Source organism: Aspergillus homomorphus, assembly GCF_003184865.1.
Source record: "Aspergillus homomorphus CBS 101889 unplaced genomic scaffold BO97scaffold_4, whole genome shotgun sequence".
Lineage (NCBI taxonomy): Eukaryota > Fungi > Ascomycota > Eurotiomycetes > Eurotiales > Aspergillaceae > Aspergillus > Aspergillus homomorphus.
In genome coordinates this window covers 403,783-422,918 of record NW_020291890.1, presented here as the reverse complement: position 1 = coordinate 422,918, position 19,136 = coordinate 403,783, and the positions used below count along the sequence as shown (strand labels likewise).

At 55.1% G+C, this 19,136-nt stretch overlaps 9 protein-coding genes across 9 annotated transcripts; 3 read left to right on the top strand and 6 right to left on the bottom strand.

The window, feature by feature from the left end:
* Positions 1 to 441: 441 nt before the first annotated feature.
* BO97DRAFT_336780 (uncharacterized protein) lies at positions 442 to 971 on the bottom strand (the record flags this gene model as incomplete). Its single annotated transcript, XM_025691468.1, has 3 exons — positions 442 to 565; positions 637 to 789; positions 844 to 971. The coding sequence occupies 3 exons, from the start codon at positions 969 to 971 to the stop codon at positions 442 to 444; spliced, it is 405 nt and encodes a 134-aa protein (XP_025555018.1).
* A 2,151-nt stretch (positions 972 to 3,122) lies between these two features.
* Positions 3,123 to 4,123, bottom strand: BO97DRAFT_421113 (uncharacterized protein; the record flags this gene model as incomplete). Its single annotated transcript, XM_025696700.1, has 4 exons — positions 3,123 to 3,592; positions 3,618 to 3,792; positions 3,893 to 3,975; positions 4,051 to 4,123. 4 exons carry the CDS (start codon positions 4,121 to 4,123, stop codon positions 3,123 to 3,125), a joined length of 801 nt encoding a protein of 266 aa, XP_025555017.1.
* A 1,798-nt stretch (positions 4,124 to 5,921) lies between these two features.
* On the top strand, positions 5,922 to 7,021 carry BO97DRAFT_403095 (formyltetrahydrofolate deformylase). The gene has a single exon (XM_025694659.1). It carries the CDS (start codon positions 6,031 to 6,033, stop codon positions 6,880 to 6,882), a length of 852 nt encoding a protein of 283 aa, XP_025555016.1. The 5' UTR covers positions 5,922 to 6,030; the 3' UTR covers positions 6,883 to 7,021.
* BO97DRAFT_403094 (RsfS/YbeB/iojap family protein) lies at positions 7,022 to 8,181 on the bottom strand. The gene has a single exon (XM_025694658.1). The coding sequence runs from the start codon at positions 8,041 to 8,043 to the stop codon at positions 7,093 to 7,095; it is 951 nt and encodes a 316-aa protein (XP_025555015.1). The 5' UTR covers positions 8,044 to 8,181; the 3' UTR covers positions 7,022 to 7,092.
* Positions 8,182 to 8,386: 205 nt separating this feature from the next.
* nop9 (RNA-binding RNA processing protein NOP9) lies at positions 8,387 to 10,547 on the top strand (the record flags this gene model as incomplete). The annotated part of the gene is made up of 1 exon (XM_025700411.1): positions 8,387 to 10,547. Exon 1 carries the CDS (start codon positions 8,418 to 8,420, stop codon positions 10,545 to 10,547), a length of 2,130 nt encoding a protein of 709 aa, XP_025555014.1. The 5' UTR covers positions 8,387 to 8,417.
* A 91-nt stretch (positions 10,548 to 10,638) lies between these two features.
* Positions 10,639 to 12,204, bottom strand: BO97DRAFT_403093 (lactate 2-monooxygenase). The gene has a single exon (XM_025694657.1). The coding sequence runs from the start codon at positions 12,146 to 12,148 to the stop codon at positions 10,940 to 10,942; it is 1,209 nt and encodes a 402-aa protein (XP_025555013.1). The 5' UTR covers positions 12,149 to 12,204; the 3' UTR covers positions 10,639 to 10,939.
* Positions 12,205 to 12,798: 594 nt separating this feature from the next.
* Positions 12,799 to 14,693, top strand: BO97DRAFT_440474 (initiator tRNA phosphoribosyl transferase family protein; the record flags this gene model as incomplete). Its single annotated transcript, XM_025698077.1, has 5 exons — positions 12,799 to 13,184; positions 13,243 to 13,277; positions 13,497 to 13,669; positions 13,723 to 14,410; positions 14,542 to 14,693. Exons 1-5 carry the CDS (start codon positions 12,847 to 12,849, stop codon positions 14,691 to 14,693), a joined length of 1,386 nt encoding a protein of 461 aa, XP_025555012.1. The 5' UTR covers positions 12,799 to 12,846.
* Positions 14,694 to 15,169: 476 nt separating this feature from the next.
* On the bottom strand, positions 15,170 to 17,390 carry BO97DRAFT_468030 (tRNA modification protein MTO1; the record flags this gene model as incomplete). Its single annotated transcript, XM_025699702.1, has 2 exons — positions 17,236 to 17,390; positions 15,170 to 17,147 (listed from the first exon to the last, which is right to left on the bottom strand). The coding sequence occupies exons 1-2, from the start codon at positions 17,340 to 17,342 to the stop codon at positions 15,170 to 15,172; spliced, it is 2,085 nt and encodes a 694-aa protein (XP_025555011.1). The 5' UTR covers positions 17,343 to 17,390.
* Positions 17,391 to 17,973: 583 nt separating this feature from the next.
* On the bottom strand, positions 17,974 to 18,720 carry BO97DRAFT_440472 (DUF3425 domain-containing protein). Its single transcript, XM_025698076.1, has 2 exons — positions 18,118 to 18,720; positions 17,974 to 18,064 (listed from the first exon to the last, which is right to left on the bottom strand). Exons 1-2 carry the CDS (start codon positions 18,508 to 18,510, stop codon positions 18,032 to 18,034), a joined length of 426 nt encoding a protein of 141 aa, XP_025555010.1. The 5' UTR covers positions 18,511 to 18,720; the 3' UTR covers positions 17,974 to 18,031.
* Between the last annotated feature and the right edge of the window lie 416 nt (positions 18,721 to 19,136).

The following is a 19,136-nucleotide window of genomic DNA, read 5'->3' as shown; positions in this document are numbered from 1 at the left end:
CAGAGAACCAGTATCGGGCGGTACCTAAAGATGCCCCTGCGCAGCAAGGAGGGCTGATCTCGCAGCGAGCCATCCCGGTATGCAGAAACACCACCGTCAAGAACCAATTGCACAGCGATGGCCCGCGAAAGATTACAAGCCTGGTACATTTGCGCTACAATGCAAGGAACAATTGCATAACACTCGCCCAAAGCTCATATCAAATACTATTTCTCCTGAGCCTGATAACAACCACAAAGCAACCCCGCTCATTCCAAACTTCGTTTCACGTGTGTTGATGCAACGAGCCGGTTCCTCATCCAGCCAGCCACAAGCAGCGGAGCGATGTTGAAAGCCCCCCCAACCCACCATCTCCATCCAAACCATTCTCAAACCGAGGTAAGTGGCCTGCATGTTGAATACCAGCACTTCACCTCAACTCACAATCCAACACCGCCCGACTTACACCCGCGCGACCCTCCGCAGCGTCGTAACAGGACACATCGACTGCGAGGCCTTGAAGTCGCCCGACTCAGCGTAAATAGTATTAGGATCCGAGCAAGACGCAGCCCGCACGCGATAGGGACTAAACACAGCACATCGCATTCATTACCCTGTATTTTCCAGAAATAGGCATAGAGTCTACAGAACACATACCTCGTCGTTCGGAGACCGGGATAGCACTTCCCGGGGATCGTCACGCACCCTCCGCCATCGGTGGTGATGGGCTGGCGGTTGAGGAGATCGAAGATCTGCGGGGGGTACTCGATGAAGTTGGTGAGGTAGAGGCAGAATTGCGGGGGGTCGGTGCTAATATGGCATCGTCAGTGACGGGTTCTGTCTATATATGGGGCAGGCTCTTACTTGACGGCTGTCCAGCAGACTTGCCAGTCTTTGGAGACGTCGACGGAGTCGCCTGCTGCCGGCTTGGTGATGGCGATGGCTTCTGCTGTTGCCAGGAGGGCGGCGAGGGCGATGGCCTTGAGGTGCATTCTGGTTGTTGTGTGTCTTGTAGGGATAAGAGTTGATGTGTGGTTCTGTGGGTTGAGAGGTCCGGGATTGAGGCTGTGCTGGAGGGTATCGAGGGGTACGCTGGCCTTCTTATACCTTCTCTTGCGGGGGTATTGGCTGGTGCTAGAAGCGATAGACATGATTGAAGGATGGCTGGGATATCTACAGTGTCGCACGAGTACAGTCACTTGCAATGAAAAATGAGCCGTTCATACGAAGGGACGAACTGGAACTCGAATTGCAGCCGACTGAACGCCTAATGTGAGACCAGTCATAATCGGATGATTGGATAGTTACGTATCTTATTGCCTGTCACGCGGAGATAGCAGGCTATACGAAGCTGCTGGGATGGTAGAGTTAGCAGCAGCTGGGCATATTCTGTCTTGATTGACTGGGGATGCTTCCAGTCATTGACATGCTTTCGATTTGATAGGGTACATTAGGCTTCCTTTATTGGATCCTTCCCCCGCCATTACAGGACTGGCCTTCTTCGGGGTAAGGCGGGCTTAGGAACCTGGAAACGAACTTGAAGGATTCAGATCTGAGTCACTGGCTTGATTCTGACTTGATTCTGACGGCTTCCATTGGAGCTAAGGCAGGGATGCAAAGACTTGTTCGTCAGGCTTTTCATTTACATTTTCGTGAGATCGTTGCACCGCGCATACAAGAGAATGAAGATGGCAATCTTTGTTGCATCTAACGATTGTCTACACAATTGATGTAAAGATACTTTCTAGAATCAAGTAGGTAGAAGGCTTATAGTTGCACTGCACTGCTAGTTCATGGAGGCCATAGATCAAGTACCACGGTTTGTCTCATCGTCGAATTCCCAAACCCAATAGCAAAATTCTCCGGCCTAAATGCCAATCTCGATCCTCCCGAGGAGATGGGTCAACTGCAGTGTACGGTGCCACAGACTAGGACGGCAGAGAGTGACGTGAAGCTGCACCAGTAGCCGGCACCTGCAGCAGTTGCTTGACGAGTCGTCCAGTGATCCTACGAGCTTAGTTGGGTCCTGTGTCAATCATCCACGATGGTGCTACTTCAGTCGCATCAACTAACCAGGATTAGAATGTATTCGATCATATATGATCACGCGGTTACCAAGCCTGAAGCCTGGGATAGGACTTGGCATTCAAGCTTCGTGGACGGCCTCACCGGCTGCTCTCTAGGCCTGTCATATGGGACGCCGCCTGAATTGGGGTTGTCGGCACCCCAGCAATTTGAAAAGTTCGAGCTGTCATGACGTAGGAGACAGACATGGATGGACAACAGAGAATGTATTCGTACCTCGTATCCTTGTGTAACATCGTACCGCACGTGGAGGCCTGGGGAGCAGTGCAACTGCACTCCCTGCTTGGAACGGATGTTGCATTGCAGATGTTTATGCAGGTCTTAGATGGTCTATGTCAGCATAAGCTAATAGAGCTCAGTGTCTAGAGACCTCATTTCATTTGGGTGGTGGTACACAGTTTTTGTAATCAGAGAGCAAGACTCATTCTTGCAAATTTGGTGATGTCTATGAGACTTGGAAGGCATAATGTTTTAAAAAAGGCGTCACAGTCTCTTGTAGTTTGGAAGACCAAAAAGAGTCCATAGATAAACTACTGATAGCGAGAGGAGAGAGTTCTACATCTGTTTAATAAACAGTAGCTGCACAGCAGCGTACGTGCTGGTTCTACTGCGTGATTCATATACAGCTGCCCCGGAAACCCGAATGCCTAACCAAGAGTTGCACCAGCGTAGGCACGGGAAAAAATACTCTTTTTGGGGGTTGGATCATCCTGAACCCGAACGATCAGTCTATCCTTGATGTGCCTGCACAAAATATCAGCCACATGTCAATTCACTATCAACATTGACACCAACACGTCCTATCTGAACAGCATTCACAATGCCCCTTCCAAAGCCATCGTACTGTGTTTTGTTTCGCTTACTCCCTCGTAGGTTCGAGTTCCGGGGAGAGTGGGAAACTTGCTCGTGACGCGGACAAATACGAGGGAAAGTATGTTTACAGTCAGTGCTTTCGCGACGTGTGACTTAGTACTCCCAAATTATCAGTGAGTTGGAGATCCTGCTGATACTGTTCACACAACTCATATAACACAATGCATTTCATGCGATGAAGCTATCTATCGGAACGAAGGAATAAGCCTCGCGCTGACCATCCTATCAAACACCACCCGATAGCCCTCAACGGTGTCAATCGAATCCTGGAACCCCGCCGCCCGAGCTCTACTAGGCGAATACTGTCGATCGAAATCAAAGTCCACAAGCATGAAATGCACATGGTCCCAACTCTGCGCCTCCACGGAGCCCTTCTTCAGCTCATAGCGTTCCACCAACGCCTTCCACGTGTCCATATGACCCTCTACAAACTCCTGCATGGAAGCCTTCTGCTCACCATCCGCAGGCTCGCACCCGACCAGGCCAAAATACTCACAAAGCCCCGGCCACACCTGCACCCAGCTGACCGCCTCGCCATCCGCAGCATTAAAGCTCGAGCCATGGCCGCACCGATCCCGGTTCAGCGCAGCGAAGATTTTCATCTTTGACGGGATGTCCTGGAAGGTATCGCTGTGGGAGGCGTGATACCCGTGCCCTTGCCGGGAAAGTGATCTGTGCACCGATGCCGTGGGCCATGTTCATCGCGTTGGAACCCGGTGCGAATCCCACAATGCCGTCCGGTCGGAACTCCGAGAAGGTCCATTTCTTCTGGCGCTGCGAGAGCTCCATCAGGAGGTCGTACTGGTTGTAGTAGAAGATCTTGCTGCTCCATGGCTCGGGGATACGCGGCAGACCCTCGTGCAGAGGAGTTTAAATATTGGCCTCTTTGGGGAATTGGAATCCGTATCCTTTGCCGCCGGTATTCTAGAATGACTGCTTCTAAATTAGGCGTGACCGCGCTGATAGCTTCGATCGCCGTGCGGAGGATCTGGGGGTTGACCTTTTTCAGGGATTCGAAGTTGTCGGTCTGGATGTATACTGCACAGGATGCATGGTCAGATTAAGCTAACAGAGATCTTGGCCAGAGTGCACAGGTCTTAGAGCTATAAGTACCATAGAAGAAGACAGAGTTTACTGTTTCCACTTTCTTAATCTTTGCCTTTATCTGCTCCGCCACGGCGTCCATGCTGCTCGCGAGATCGATTCCAGAAACTATGCTCAACCGAGAGTCTTCTGGGAGAAGGGTATCTCCCTTCGCGAGAGGGCAATTACAAAAACCAGTAATGCGTCTGTAAGTAGAAGGGGAAGGGTACGAGAGACACTGATTCAAGAGGGACTATTCCGAGATACCAGAGGCACTAAACACAAGGGTATGTTTTCCATCGCCAGGTATGATGACAAGATATTTGTTCAAGGATAAAGGTCTGAGTTTTAGAAGGCGAGATTTGATTAAGGATGTGTGTTAAAGGGCTCCTACTTCTGCCTGGCTTGCCCTTTTGTATCTTTATAATACATTTGTAATCTATGCCGGGTTTCGTTTCCCAGATAAAGCCATGCACACGTCAGTCTCCACTGGACAAGTTTGACCAGAACACAAGTTAGCACAGTGCGCGCACTCATGACCAAAAATAGGGAGCAATTACACAGATCGTCAGGTGCTCTCTCAGAGAAAAGCTGGTGAAAGAGAACTGGTGAACGCGGCCCACAAAGGCTTACACAAAAGACCTTGGAATTTCTTGGCTAAGGATGATATTGCATAAGTCGGACTCCATGAAGTCTAGAGGGCATGGCTCTGATGCTGAAGTCAGGATGGAACTTTTCATCGCAAGGCCATCGCATTCGACTCGACTCCGAGGGCATCAAAAATGCTTTTGATCGTAGAGTAATCATTTTCGTCCATGCCAGGAACTTCCAGGCCGTGCTCTTTGAAAATATATGCCAGCTGATTTATTCTTTTTGCCAGAACACTGCAGCTCACTCGTACTGGTATTCTAAGAAGCCATCAGGGATGATAGTAGAGGAACGATGTTCGCCAGCAACTTACCTGCGCCTGCCATCCATCTGTCGATAGGAACAGGTTTTTCCTTTTGTCTGACAGTTCCTGCAATCTGGCGTCGCTCCATCGCACGGTAGAGATGGATGCTGTTAGCAAAATGTACTCTTGTCTTCTCACGCCGGCCGACTACTTTCCTTCACCTTACTCTCTCTACAGGGATTACACGCCGTCGTTACATGTTTTCGAGCAGATTTCGACGACTTGGTTCTGGAAGACATCGCGGCGGATGTGTGAAGCACCTCGATGAAAAATTCGTCAGCATGATTGCTGAATTATGGCCAAGAGCCGAACATCATCGACACTTCGGGATTCGTATTCCGTGTGTTGGGGCAGTCGCTGGTGAGTCGGGATCTCCGCTCCGTTGTTGCCACACCTTTCTGCCTCAGGCATGATAGACGACGTCATAACTCTCATTCTGCGAATTTGGTAATGCATCCAGGATTCAGAAGGTTTAATGTAAGTAGGCTAGGACGTGTGTGAGCCAGCCGCTTGCATCAATTGTGATTTCCATAAGCAGCATGCGAGTGTTACCTTACGTTAGTGTGCAGTGATGATATATTTTCCCCTTGTACCAGCTGCACCTTTGCAAGGTGCCGAGGGCAGGCCATCAACAACTGAGATCTCGAGATTTATACTACCTCTATAGCACTGAGCCAGAGTTCCTGCAAGCTGTAACTTCTGGAAGGATTCTTCCTGGCCAAATTCAGTTGGTTGGCTGCAATTCCCCTAGTTCGAGGCTAAGCATGCTGCAGAATGATCGGCCGGGCTAACGGAGAACCCTAGACGATCAACCCTAAGGCGGGGGCCCTAATCTTATCGATCACCAAGGCCCCGCGCCAGTCGGCGAGAGCGGCGGCTTGACTCATCGCCGCGACCGGCGGGGCAAAGATTCGCCAGCGGCTTAAATTCTGCATCGTGTCAGGAACAACCTTCACAACCTTATTCCTTACCCCCCCTATTCTCCGCGCGCGCCAATCCATTCCTCCTTTTACCCCTCCCCTTTCCCACCTCGATTCAACATCAATCGCCCCGCCAAAATGAGCTACATCCTGACCCTCTCCTGCCCCGACCGCCCGGGCATCGTGCACGCGGTGACGGCCTACCTGGTGCAGAACAACCTCAACATCATCGACTCGTCGCAGTTCGGCGACGCGACGTCGGAGCGATTCTTCATGCGCGTGCACTTCAAGTCCGAGAGCGCGACGGCGCCGACGCTTGAGGAGCTGAAGCAGGCCTTCCAGGCGACGGCGGACAAGCTGGGCATGACGTTCGAGCTGGTGTCGGCGACGGCCAAGCCGCGCGTGCTGATCATGGTGTCGAAGATCGGACACTGCCTCAACGACCTGCTGTTCCGGGCGTCGACCGGCCAGCTGGCGATCGACATCCCGCTGATCGTGTCCAACCACCCGGACTTCGCCGCTCTGGCCGCCACGTACAACATCCCGTTCATTCACTTGCCGGTCACGGCGGCCACCAAGGCCGAGCAGGAGGGCCGCATCCTGGAGTTGATTGCCGAGCATAAGATCGACCTGGTGGTGCTGGCCCGCTACATGCAGGTGCTCTCGTCCAAGCTCTGCGAGGCCATGTCCGGCAAGATCATCAACATCCACCACAGCTTCCTGCCCAGCTTCAAGGGCGCCAAGCCCTACCACCAGGCCTACGACCGCGGCGTCAAGATTGTCGGCGCCACCGCTCACTTCGTCACCAGCGACCTCGACGAGGGCCCCATCATCGAGCAGAACGTCGTCCGCGTCAACCACGCCCTCAGCCCCAAGGAGCTGACCCACGCCGGCTCCAACGTCGAGAGCAACGTCCTGGCCACCGCCGTCAAGTACTTTGCCGAGCACCGCGTGCTGCTCAACGGCCACAAGACCGTTGTCTTCAACTAGATTATTTGAGCATGATCAAAAGTGATATATATAGCATCTTATGTACTGTATTTCTACTGTGCTTTTTGGATTCAGCCTCGTTCGGAACGAAGCCATGAAGGGGGTGGGAAAGAGAATGGAAATCTAATGTACATATCTGCCCCAGAATGTATAGTTAATCATTACAAAATAGCCGCCTCAAGCCCACTTCAACCCAAGACGGTCACCAAATTACAGATACTCCTCACCGTTTTCGCGCGCCATCTCTCGCTGGCGCTGCCTTTCAATGCGATCCAAATTCTTCTGCCATAGACCCTCCAGATCGACCTCCGCCCTCTTCTCCTCCGTAAAGATCTGCACAACAACCCTAGTCCCCAGCCCGACACTCCCAAAGCCTTCGAACGCATCCTCCTCCTCAGCCTCGATCTCCGTGCGCTCCGGTGCCTTCTCCACAATCCCAGCATTCACGCAGATCCACCCCGTAGTGATCCCATCGTCCTTGTCGTCAAACAACGTACCAGACTTACTAGCCAGACGCGCGCGCTTCGCCTTACGCCGGAGCTTGATCTTCAGCTCGTTGCGGCCCAGCAGCCCGTCCGCGAACGGCGAGAGCTTGTACGTGCTCCGCAGCCAGCGGCACAGCCGGTCCGCCGACACGTTCAGGTGCTTGACGCTGCGCGCCGTGCCGATCAGCATGATCACGTCCGCGCCCAGCGCCGGCGGCGTGTCCAGCCCGCGCAGGTCCAGCAGCTTCAGCCCGTCCAAACCCAGATCTTGGAACGTGTACTCCACCAGCGGCGCTAGGAGCGCCGGTGGATTCTCCGGCAGGGTTGGGAGCTGGTCGCGGGATGCTGTCCGTCGCGTTGTCGTGGCCTCGGGTTCGTCTTGGAGGTACCATGGGATGTGGGTGGTGGTGTTGAGGGTATTTGATTCGGGGTCCGTCGCCGGTTCGGCGCCGTCGTTGGGGAAGGCGATTTCGGGCGGTGGCGTCGAGGTGGCGGACGGGGGTTCAGCCTCAGAGTGACGGGTGCGCGTGGAGGTGAGAGGGCGGGTGCTGGTGTGAGCGTGGAGCGGTGTGAAGCGCGTGATGACTGTTGCTGATGCTGCTGCGGCGCTCGCTGACTGTGGTGCGCTGAAGATCCCTGGTCGGAACCAGGGCGTTCGTAGTAGGGCTCTGTTCATCGTGGCGTTGGGACGACCACTGCTCCAATTCTTTATGATCTTTCAGAGGAGGCGTTGTCCCGGGAATACAGCAAGTGATAAATTAAGAGAATGAATTAAGAAGACGGAGCTGGTTGGGGTTCGCAATGGTGCAAGAAGTGGCAATAGTTTTCTGAGCTCCGGAATATTTTATCAAGAAAGAAGCAGTATCGGCGAGATAACGAAAGGCACGTGATAGTGCAAACATCACAAACCTGTGGCTGACCGCCTTGACTAGCGTACTGCAAACGCGGCAAACTCCCGCGGAAGCGCTTGGACCACCGTCCGATTTCCGCAAAAAAAACTGCCCGCCTGTCAACGAATCGCAAACTTGCACCTCAGTCCAAGACGTTAACATGCCGCGCGAGAATCAGAAGCGAGGCCGTCGGGCCACCGACAAGGCCAACAAGGAGGCTTCCAAGCGGAAGCGCGACGAAGTGCCCGAAGACAACCTGCCTAAGCGCATCAAGCCCTCGACCGACGAGCCGAACGATTTCACCCAGGGCGCAGACTATATCGCTTTGGACGCGGAGCCGGAATTTGACCAGGCCGACCAGGGGTATGAGCAGGAGAATGAGAATGGCGGTGCGGGCGACACGGTGTTCTTCGGTCTGCTGGACCCCGAGGAGCAGGAATACTTTTCCCGGGCGAGCGAGGTGCTGGAGCTGAACCAGTTCGGCGACGAGGAGGAACGGCGGGTGTTCATCGACAGTGTCTACACGGAGGCCAACGGCAAGGAATTGAAGATCGCGTGTAGTCAGTCGTGCTCGCGGCTGATGGAGAAGCTCATATCGTTGTCCGACATGCGTCAGATCCGCCGCCTGTTTAACAAGTTCATCGGCCATTTCTTGCACCTTGTCCAGCACCGATTCGCCAGTCACTGTTGCGAGACCCTGTTCATCAACGCGGCACCCGGTGTCACACAGAAACCATCAAAGGCTAAGGCGGAGAAGATGGTGGTTGACGGAGAGGAAGACGAGCAGGAACCCGAGCTGTCGCTGGCCGAGATGTTCATGACCGTTGTGGAGGAACTGCAAGGAAACTGGGGATACCTCCTTACCGAACGATTCGCGTCACACACCATCCGAGTCCTCCTTCTTGTCCTGGCGGGAGAGCCGGTAGACTTGTCCCTGAGCGACTCCGTTGTTGCTAGTCGGAAGAAGGAGAGACTGGGTCTCGCCAACGCAGACACGCCGAAGGAGAACCCCGTGGCTCAGAGGAGGGGCGTCCCCGAAACTTTCGAGTCGACACTGAAAAAGGTCATGAAGGATATGGTGTCCGTGCTGGATGACACTTATTTGAGAGCACTGGCAACCCACCCCGTCGGGAACCCCGTGCTCCAGGTGTTGGTGTACTTGGAGCTCTCACATTTCGGCAAATCGAGCGCCAAGGACTCGAAATCGATTACGAGAAGACTGATCCCCGACGAAGAATTCACGGAAGGATCTGAGAGTACGATCTTTGTCCGCGGACTGCTATACGACCCTGTTGGATCGCGACTCCTCGAAACCATCGTCAAGTGTCTACCTGGCAAGCTTTTCAAGTCGCTCTACAAGAACCTGATGCGCGAACAGATGGGCTCCCTCGCGCGCAATATCACCGCTGGATACGTTGTCCTGCGGGTGCTCGAGCGTCTGGGCAAGGATGACCTCCAACAAGCCGTCGAATTGATCATCCCCCAAATTGCCGGTCTCATCGAGCGGACGCGTCTTATCGTGCCGAAGGCATTGATCGAGCGGTGTCTCGTACGTGGGGTGGATACCGCTCCCATTGCGCGTGCGTTGGAGTCGGCATACGACAGCGACCCTGCTCGCCGACTGAATCAGATGCTGTGGCTGGAGGGCTTCTCCCAAGACAGCGTCGAGCAGCCAAGATACGGCGAGGAGGGCGCCAGCGCCGGCAACAACCAGAAGGCGCTGGCGGCGGCCAGACTGCACAGCTCTCTGCTCGCGCAGACGATGCTCACAGCCCCCGGCGCTCTGAGCGGGCTGGTGTACTCTGGCCTGCTGGCGCAGTCGACCGAGTCGCTCGTCAAGATCGCCACGGATCCCACCGCCTCGCATGTTCTCCAGCAAGCCCTCACTCTACCCACCTCGACCACGCAGTTCCGCCGCCAGTTGGTCACGCGCTTCACTGGCCAGCTGAAGGACCTTGCGCTGGACAGCAGCGGCTCCCGCGTGGTGGATGCTTTGTGGCAGGCCACGAAGGATATCTTCTTCATCAAGGAGCGGATGGCACAGGAGCTGGCGCTGCACGAGATGGCGCTGCGCGACTCGTTCGTGGGACGCGCCGTATGGAGGAACTGGTCCATGGATCTGTACAAGCGCCGACGCGGCGAGTGGGCGGCCAAGGCCAAGGGGTTGGACTCCGGCTTTGGCAATGGCAGCGGCCCAGGCGAGCGCCCCAAGTCGCGCCTCGAACTGGCCCGCGCCAAGTGGGCCGCGAAGGCCGAGGAGAACGCGCAGAAGGCGTCTGCTGCCCAGTGAATGTGACGGAGTCCTGACCGATGCTTTCGAACCTGTACATAGTGTCCGCTAGAGAGCATGTATAATAAATTAGCGGAGAAAAGTTGCATCTGACGGTCTCTTATTTTTAACCCTTTCAACTTCCCAGCTTCCCAGCTTGTATCACCCTCACAACTAATATATACCACTCCAAGAACAACGTTCCGGGGGAGGACCCCCGGGCCCCCCTTTTTCTTCAGCTTCCCAATGCGCCTTATCCTTTGGACCAGATAAAACCTTGTGTACATCATGCTCTCCATAACCAATTCCTCCCTCCCCACCAGCAATAAACTCTAGTATGCAAACTTGTTCGTGTGGAACTTGGCAAAAGATCTATTATGAACTATCTAGTAACGTAAATCCACCGCTTGCGCTCACTTCAACTCCCTCAAAATGGAACGGTTCAGGTGCTCTTTCCTGACCGAGGGCACCCCCGACAGATGCAAACTCAAGTCGATATCGCCCAGCAAACACTTCACAACATGGCTGACACCAGCCTGGCCGCCCATTGCCAGGCCATAGACATACGGCCTGCCGATGAGCACCATCTTAGCCCCGAGCGCCAACGCCTTAACAACATCGGCACCACAGCGCACGCCGGAATCAAAGAGAACCTCAATCTGCTCGCCGACGGCATCGACAATCTCAGGCAAGACATCCAGCGACCCAACGCCGCCATCCTGCTGCCTACCGCCATGATTCGACACCACAATGCCATCCATCCCATGCTGCACAGCCAGCTGCGCATCGCGCACACTCTGGATCCCCTTCAAGACAATAGGACCCTTCCAATGCTCCTTCAGAAACTTCAAATCCTCCCACCCATGACTCTTCCCCGGGAACACAGTATGCGCCCACTCCCTCGCCGCGGTGCCCATATCCTCCTCGACCTCCTTCCCATGCTTCTCCCTGAACTTCCGCCGATACACCGGGTCCGTCAACCCTAACTCCACTCCGATGTTATCCGGGCGCAGGAACGGATTATACGCATTCCCGAGATCACTCGGCCGCCAGCCAAGGATATAGGTATCGAGCGTGACGACCAGCACCTTATAGCCAGCGTTCTGGGCACGCTGCAGCAGACTAGCTGTGATGTCATTGTTCTCGTTCAGCGGCCAGTACAGCTGGAACCAGCGTTTCCCGTCCCCAGACGCCTGCGCCACGTCCTCGACGCTCGTCGACGCCGCCGTCGAGTAGATGTACGGCACGCTCTCGGCCGCTGCGGCGCGCGCCACCGCCGCCTCCCCGTCCCGGTGGAAGATCCGCTGTACCCCTACCGGTGCCAGCGCGATCGGATACGGGTATTCTTCGCCGAAGAGCGTTACGCGCAGGTCTGGGTACTCGGATGGCACTAGTCGCGAGGGCACGATCCCCCATTTGGTGAATGCGTGTCGGTTGTTTGCTTCCGTTTGGCCGGTCCCTGCGGAGCCGTGCACGTAGCCGAAGCTGTCGGCGGAGAGGCGCGACTGCGCCAGTGGTTCCCAGTCGTGTGGGTGCGGAGGGAACGGTGGTCGTGTGTCTTCCAGCCCGTTGCTGTATATCGTGTTTTCGTAGGTGAAGGGTGTGGGGTTTGGTTGGGCCATCTTTGGTTTGCTTGCTTGGGTGATATATGTGGTGCGTGTGATGGAAGGGGTTCTATGATCTACGGGGGAGGGAAGGAGCTGGCGCTTTCTTATACTACTTGTCGTATGGGGCTGGGGCTCGTGGGATTGACGGACAGTGCTGCATTCGAGCAAGGCCCGCTGAGGTCATACTGCCTCACTGCAATCGGCCGAGACCATGTCTCTGGGTTTGAAGGCAGTCGGTGACGTTGAACGAAGCGTCGACATGGAATACCGGCGGTGATGTCACATTGCAGGGAAACAGAGAAAAGAATAGGGCTCGAGTGGAGTGCCCAGGAACAAGCGGATCGTCTTTTCCGCAGATCCCGCAGTTTCCGCTGGCTGAGTTGGTTTACGGCCTGGCTGAGTCTGCGCATCTCGATGAACCAAGCATTGAGCTATTCTCGGCATGCCGATAGATTCAGCTTGATCGGGTGCTGTGTACCGTGCATCAAGCTAAGCTTTCTGTCACACTGCTAACATGTTACATTATACTTGGTAGCATGTAGGTACTGTAGTACACCCCACGTGACTAACAAGAATTTGCCCGATTCCTCAGGCACTCACGTAAAATATCTCTCCCGCCAACCACGAAACACAGGGAATTAACCCTCACTGCGCCACTTTATATACCCAAGCACTGTTACTAAATTGTTGAGCTGAACCCACCAAACATCAAAATGGACCCCTCCTTCCCCGTCTCCCTATCAGCCCTCCACTTCCCCTCCTCCGAACAACAGTCTATTTCGCAGACGCTATCGGCCCTCCGCCGCTCGGCGCTCTCGGTCACCAACCGGCTGCACTCTATAGAGACGGACGCGCAGTTCGTGGCCGAGGTGGCGGCGCACTACGGACTGCCGCTGATCGCCAACGAGCGGTGCGGCAGTTGGTACATTGACCCGGCCGTGAAGACCGGCAGCGTGTATTTCAAGAGCACGGATGGCCACACGGGGCAGTGGGACTTCAGTTTCCGTAGACTCAATCTGCAGGTCTTGAGTATCGCGCGTGAGCACGGAGGGTTAGTTCTCCTTCTTCTTCCGTGGGAGAATTCTGTACTGAAATGATACGGGGAATAGATGTATCATCGTAGACTCTACCCGTCGGGGTAAATGTAAGTTCTCTGCTCCCTGTCTGACTATCCATTCACCATTCACCGGTCCTATAGAGCGTTCTGGGGGAGAACCCCCAGACCCCCCTTTCCTTCAGCTTCCCAGCTACACTCAATTCTCTAATCAGGATAGAACCTGTTCTGGGAAGAACCCCCCAGCCCCTCTTTCTTCACCTCCCCAAAACACGACCTAAACAGATAAATAACAATAGAACGGAACAGTAATGCCCGACTCCCTCTCGAAAACCATCCCCATCTGGACAGCCGTGCTCAACCGCGCCCTCTTCCCCGACGAGCCGGCCATGCACTCCGTGCAATTTCCGCCGAACTTCCTCCCAGAGTCCGAGGAATCGCAGATCGAGCGCCGCATCGACTCGTTCGTGAAGTCGTTGACAGTTTGTCCCCCTCCCCTCCCATCCCTCCTGATGAGATACTAACGCAGGGCAAGGACTTAAATCTCTCCCTGGAAGCCCTAAAAGCCCAACTGCAGCGCCCTATTCGCCTCGCGTGGGCAAACAGAGCGTACTTCCACCCGACCACCCTTCTAAAGAACAGTGAGGAATACAACCTATTCGTCCTGTGCTCCGCATCTAAGCGCGTGCACGGTGCCGAAATGTCGGAGGGCGGGTATATCCAGGGGGCTGGTGACGATAGCGAGAGCTGGGCGCTGGGGCTTACGCCTCCGCTGTTCTGGGAGCATAAGACTGAGATCCTGAGACGGTCGGAGGAGGATATGCCTGGCTTTATTTCTTCACTACTCCAACAGGAGAGGGGTGCTAAGGGGGAGCAGGGGCAGGCGGTACGGATTGCGCCGACGAGGAATTTGTTCCTTGGTGTTACTGCTGATGTTTCCGGGGCGGGGTTTGATCTGGTGGTGGATTGCAACTCCAAACCCGAGGAACAAGAGCCATCGGATGGAGATGGCAAGATAGGGCCGAAGAGACTGAACCTAGGCTGCGCATCAGCGAAGCTAGGCAGTCGCGATCTGCGCAAGCACCTCGACCGCGTACGGGCATTTGTGCGCGAGCACCTCTCTGCTAATCCAGAGACGAAGCTGCTTATCTGCTGCGAGACGGGACGCGATCTCTCCGTCGGGGCCCTGCTGGCTATCCTGTGCTTGTTTTACGATGAGGATGGTATGTTGGTCCCTTCCCACCTCAACCGTTCACCGGGTTTATAAGGTGTCCTGGAGGAGAACCCCCAGACCCCCCTTTTCTTTCAGCTTCCTGGAAATGTATCAGAAGCGTGCTGACTGTACTGTGTCTAGGGAACTTCTGTGCGGACGAGAGGAAGAGTATTGGGAAGCAGTTCATTCGCCAGCGTCTGGCGTGGATTACCCTTTGCAAGCCCGATGCGAATCCGTCGCGCTCGACGCTGCAGTCTGTTAATGCGTTTTTGATGGAGAGGCCGGATTATTGATGTACACACTTTCGGTTACGGGTATTTATATGCTTGAGTGGTTTGCGTTGGGCTGTGAAGCTGAAAGGGAGCTGGGTCTGGGGGTTCTCCTCGGATACACTTATTCTGTCAGTGTTAGATTGAGGTGCCTGGGAAGCTGAAAGAAAAGGGGGGTCCGGGGGTTCTCCCCCGGAAATGCTTATTGTGGATAGGGTATCGAGTAAAGCTGGTTAGCTGAAAGAGAGAAGGGGCAGGCACTTTCTCAGTCCTGACAGGAAGAAAAGACACAATAAGAAGAGTTCAAGTGCGGAGCTCGAAGCACAGTATCAAGGGGATGAATGTCCAGTGTAGAGAAAGTAATTTGGAATAAGGTATTTTATACATCATGCATGGCACCCCATCATTGCAGTCAAATCCCAACTCCATCCCATAAACGCCGTAGTGAAGTCGCTCTCTATGTTACATGATTATCAATAAATGTACAACCCCTCCGAAAATCAAGGAGCCTGCGTCAAGACATCCTCCGGCGTCTCTTCCAACCCCTCCGCGGCCACAGGCGTGCGACCCACCGTGCCAGACCGATGTACATGCATCAAGAGCCTCAGCACTCCGGCCGGCGTGACGCCCTCGAGCCGCCGCGCCATCCCTATGCTCACTGGACGGATGCGAGTCAGGACCTCCACCTCGCCCGCACTGAGGCCGTGGACGGCCTTGTAATCCAGCTGCGGCGGGAGGAGCAGATTCTCGTCCTGCAGAGACCGGCGAGTAGCGGCCTCCTGGCGCGCGACATGGGGCGCGTACCGGCCCTCGATCGCAACACGCGTGCGGATTTCCGGCGCGAAGGAATTGGCGTTGTACACGGTGCCCGTCGGGGACTCGATGTGCGGAAGCAGGGATTCGATGTCCGTTTCGTGGAGGCAAAGGAGATCCATGGCGGAGCGGGCGGAGCCGTCGATGCGCGAGCGGAAGCCCAGCCGGTTCCAGGCGGCGGACGACATGCGGGTGTTGGTAAGGAGGGAGCGCAATTCCTCGATTTGCGCCTCGGTCTCGGTGAAGCGTTGCCAGCGGGCGTCGGACACCACGCCGGCGTCGCGGGCCATGCGGGTCAAGCGCAGGTCGGCGTTGTCTGCGCGCGTCGAGATGCGGTACTCGCTGCGCGTCGTGAACATGCGGTACGGCTCGGAGACGCCCTTGGTGATGAGGTCGTCGATCATGATGCCGATGAACCCGTCCGAGCGGCGCAGGGTGAGCGGCGCGCGGCCCTGCACGGACAGACCCGCGTTCGTGCCGGCAATGATGCCCTGTCCCGTGGCCTCTTCGTACCCGGTCGTGCCGTTGATCTGGCCGGCCAGGTACAGTCCACTGATAAGCTTGGTTTCCAGCGTCGGCCACAGGTTGCGCGGGTCGATGTAGTCGTACTCCACCCCGTAGCCGGGCTGCAGCATCGTGACGTTCTCCAGCCCTTGGATCTTGCGGAGCATGGCGTATTGCGCGTCGGCGGGGATAGTCATCGAGATTCCATTCGGGTAGATAACATCATTGGGCGCAAACCCCTCCGGCTCAAGCCAGATAACGTGTTGATCCTTATGACCGAATCGAATAATCTTCGACTCCAACGACGGGCAATACCTAGGTCCCTTGACCGTCTCACGAATATGAATAGTCTTATCGAGGTTCGCACGCACAACATCATGCACCGCCTCGTTAGTATAGGTCATCCAGCAATTGAGCTGGCCCTCATCGTCAACTTGGACGCGGTCATTGAGGTACGAGAACGGCTGCGGGGGATGATCGCCCTCCTGGACCTCCAACGGCTTAAAGTCAATCGTCTTGCGATCCAAGCGCGGCGGCGTGCCCGTCTTCAGACGACCGAGCGTGAAACCCGCCTCACGCAGGGACTTACTCAGACCAAACGTAGCAGCCTCGCCCATCCGGCCCGACGGATACGCATCCAGCCCAATATGAATCTCTCCGCCGAGAAATGTGCCAGTGGTAATCACGACGCGACCGGCGGGAATCACCACGCCAGACTCCAACCTCACACCCACGATCTTGCCCTGCGGCGCACCCGCACCACCATCCGTCACGTCCTCCCTCGACACAACAATATCCCCGACCTTCCCCTCGACGATATCGAGTCCTGCCGTCCCCGACAACTCCTCAAGCATATACCTCTTGTACAAGTCACGATCGATCTGCGCGCGCGGACCCCAGACAGCCGGACCCTTCGAGCGGTTCAGCGTGCGGAACATGACACCGGCCTTGTCGATGATGCGGCCGGCGACGCCGTCCATGGCGTCCACCTCTCGGATCATCGTGCCCTTGCCGATGCCACCGAAACTGGGGTTGCACGAGCAGACGCCGATGTTCGAGCGCGAGGGCGTGATGAGCGCCGTGCGTGCGCCGGACCGCGCTGCCGCCGCAGAGGCTTCGGCGCCTGCGTGTCCGCCACCGATGACGATCACGTCGTAGCCTCTAATCCAGCAGACAGGGAAACGTTAGCATGCAGCCTTGAATGGGAATATTGACAAAACTGGGGCGACGGGGAGGGGGTATCGCCTACACCGCGGGATCCGTCACAGTCGCCAGTCCACGAAAACTCCCCACCCACCGAGATCGGGACCCCATGCCCCATCTCCGGATGGTGCCAGAGTATGCCCGGAATGCCATGGTGTGTGGCGTCAATGGAACAGTTGGGCAGATTGCGCACCAGATGGTGATAACAGCTTCGAGTTGGTCCCGGATAAGAAAAAAACGCCGCCCTCATGGTTGTTCGAGGTCACGTGTGATGGGCTTATTGCCGGTTATCACCGAGGGCGGTGAGGCTTGTGTGACAGGGAGGGTTACAGCAGGGTGCCTGAGAAACAAGGTGTAAAACTTTAATTAATATTGATTTTATCTGGAAATAGTTATTAGAACTTTAGATTATGGATCCTTGGATTAAATAACTATGCCCATGTAGAGCCCAAGATCGTGTGTGCTACAGGTATCTGAAAATGAAATCATTCTAATTAAAGCAGTATATATAGAACCTCTCTTGCCGTACACTTTCTCTACGGTATACTTGGCTTAGATGCAATGGCAGCAAGCGCGGCATCCAATCTTTATCACAGGCTAACTCAGGAGTCCAGTAGTCCTTACCAACATGGGGGACAAATGAGGAAGGCCGGTGGTGAAGACTAATATCAAATAAAGGAAGGGCTCTCACATCCTCGCCACTTCCCTAGGAGCTGTCATTACCCAACTCGAAGTCAATTGAGGCAGAAACAATATTGTGTGGCAATGTTCGTGGGTATACATCAACTTATCATCTCAGAAGCTATACTAGATCCCAATAGCCATGTCTTTTGACCTGTTCCTTATCTATGACACGCCATGGTGCCTGAAAAGAACTTTAAAATGTTAGAACACTGTGCCAACCCTAACATCAATCATCAATGCTTACCATAGGTGTCCTACCGTGTTCTGGAAACCGGACTTCCTCAACGACCATTATCTCCAGCAGCTCCGGGTATCTGACAATAAACTCTGACGTCAAACCCCACCCGCATCCGTTATTGAAGATATCGAAGAAATCCGGGCGAATTTGCAGTTCATCAAGCTGGTCACGTCCAAGAATCCCTTCGCCCCAAGGCCACCGCGCCTTCACACAGCAGCCTAGATAACCTGTCCATTCCCCGTAATCATACTTGTGCCAGTTTCCAGCCAGGTACGCACGCAGCTGCGGCCACAGTAGAAGGTCAATGCCAAAGGGATGCGCATGCTGGATCTGACCATAGTCGGATGCAGAAAGCTCGTGACGCACGCGAAGGTGGTGGGGCCTGGGTACACCCGCCATTTGATGTGGTTGTATGCTAGCTATCCCACTGCGAGACACTCCGCGTCACGGATGGCACGGGTCCGGATGGACTGGTGGATTGCGTCTGCCAGCCAGTTCAGCCGGGTTCCGTAGAGTAGAACCAATGGGGACAACTGGGGGGGACAAGTGGCAATCACTCCTGGGAGGGTGACCCAGAAGCATATGTGGGAGACGGAGGTGTTGTTCAAAGGCACCAGTGACCAGACAGAAGGAGCACTGGGTAGTGTCCCCCGGGCATGTGCGGGAGGTGGATGGTCGATCCCCGGTATTTCCTGCAGCCTTGCAGCGGTATCATTGCGCACGGAACTCGGATTTGTCGGTCCCGGCTGGCTAGCTTGCATTCCATCATCTTCGCCAGGCATGAGAGGCCTGACATCCGGGCTCCGCCTGCATCTTTCCCTCGAAGCGAGGTGATCGTCGTCGTCTCGCGAGCGGGGTATGTTTCGCAGAAATCATAGACGTGCGCTCAATTTCCCGTTCTCTTATCAGAGAGACTCCGTTTCATTTGGTCAGCGAGGATGAAACCTCTCACAGAAGGCTACTCTGTCTTCCAAAATTCGAATTCGCCGCTCTCGTTTGTCTCGCAAGGTTTGCTGGACATTTCT

What these genes read in the sequence shown, in the direction of transcription:
- BO97DRAFT_403095 (XM_025694659.1), top strand. Translation starts at nt 6,031, where the DNA reads ATGAGCTACATCCTGACCCTCTCCTGCCCCGACCGCCCGGGCATCGTG.
- BO97DRAFT_403094 (XM_025694658.1), bottom strand. Translation starts at nt 8,043, where the DNA reads ATGAACAGAGCCCTACTACGAACGCCCTGGTTCCGACCAGGGATCTTC.
- BO97DRAFT_403093 (XM_025694657.1), bottom strand. Translation starts at nt 12,148, where the DNA reads ATGGCCCAACCAAACCCCACACCCTTCACCTACGAAAACACGATATAC.
- BO97DRAFT_440472 (XM_025698076.1), bottom strand. Translation starts at nt 18,510, where the DNA reads ATGGCGGGTGTACCCAGGCCCCACCACCTTCGCGTGCGTCACGAGCTT. An exon ending in AACACGGTAGGACACCTATG is followed by an intron (nt 18,065 to 18,117) that starts GTAAGCATTGAT and finishes AACATTTTAAAG; the next exon opens with TTCTTTTCAGGCACCATGGC.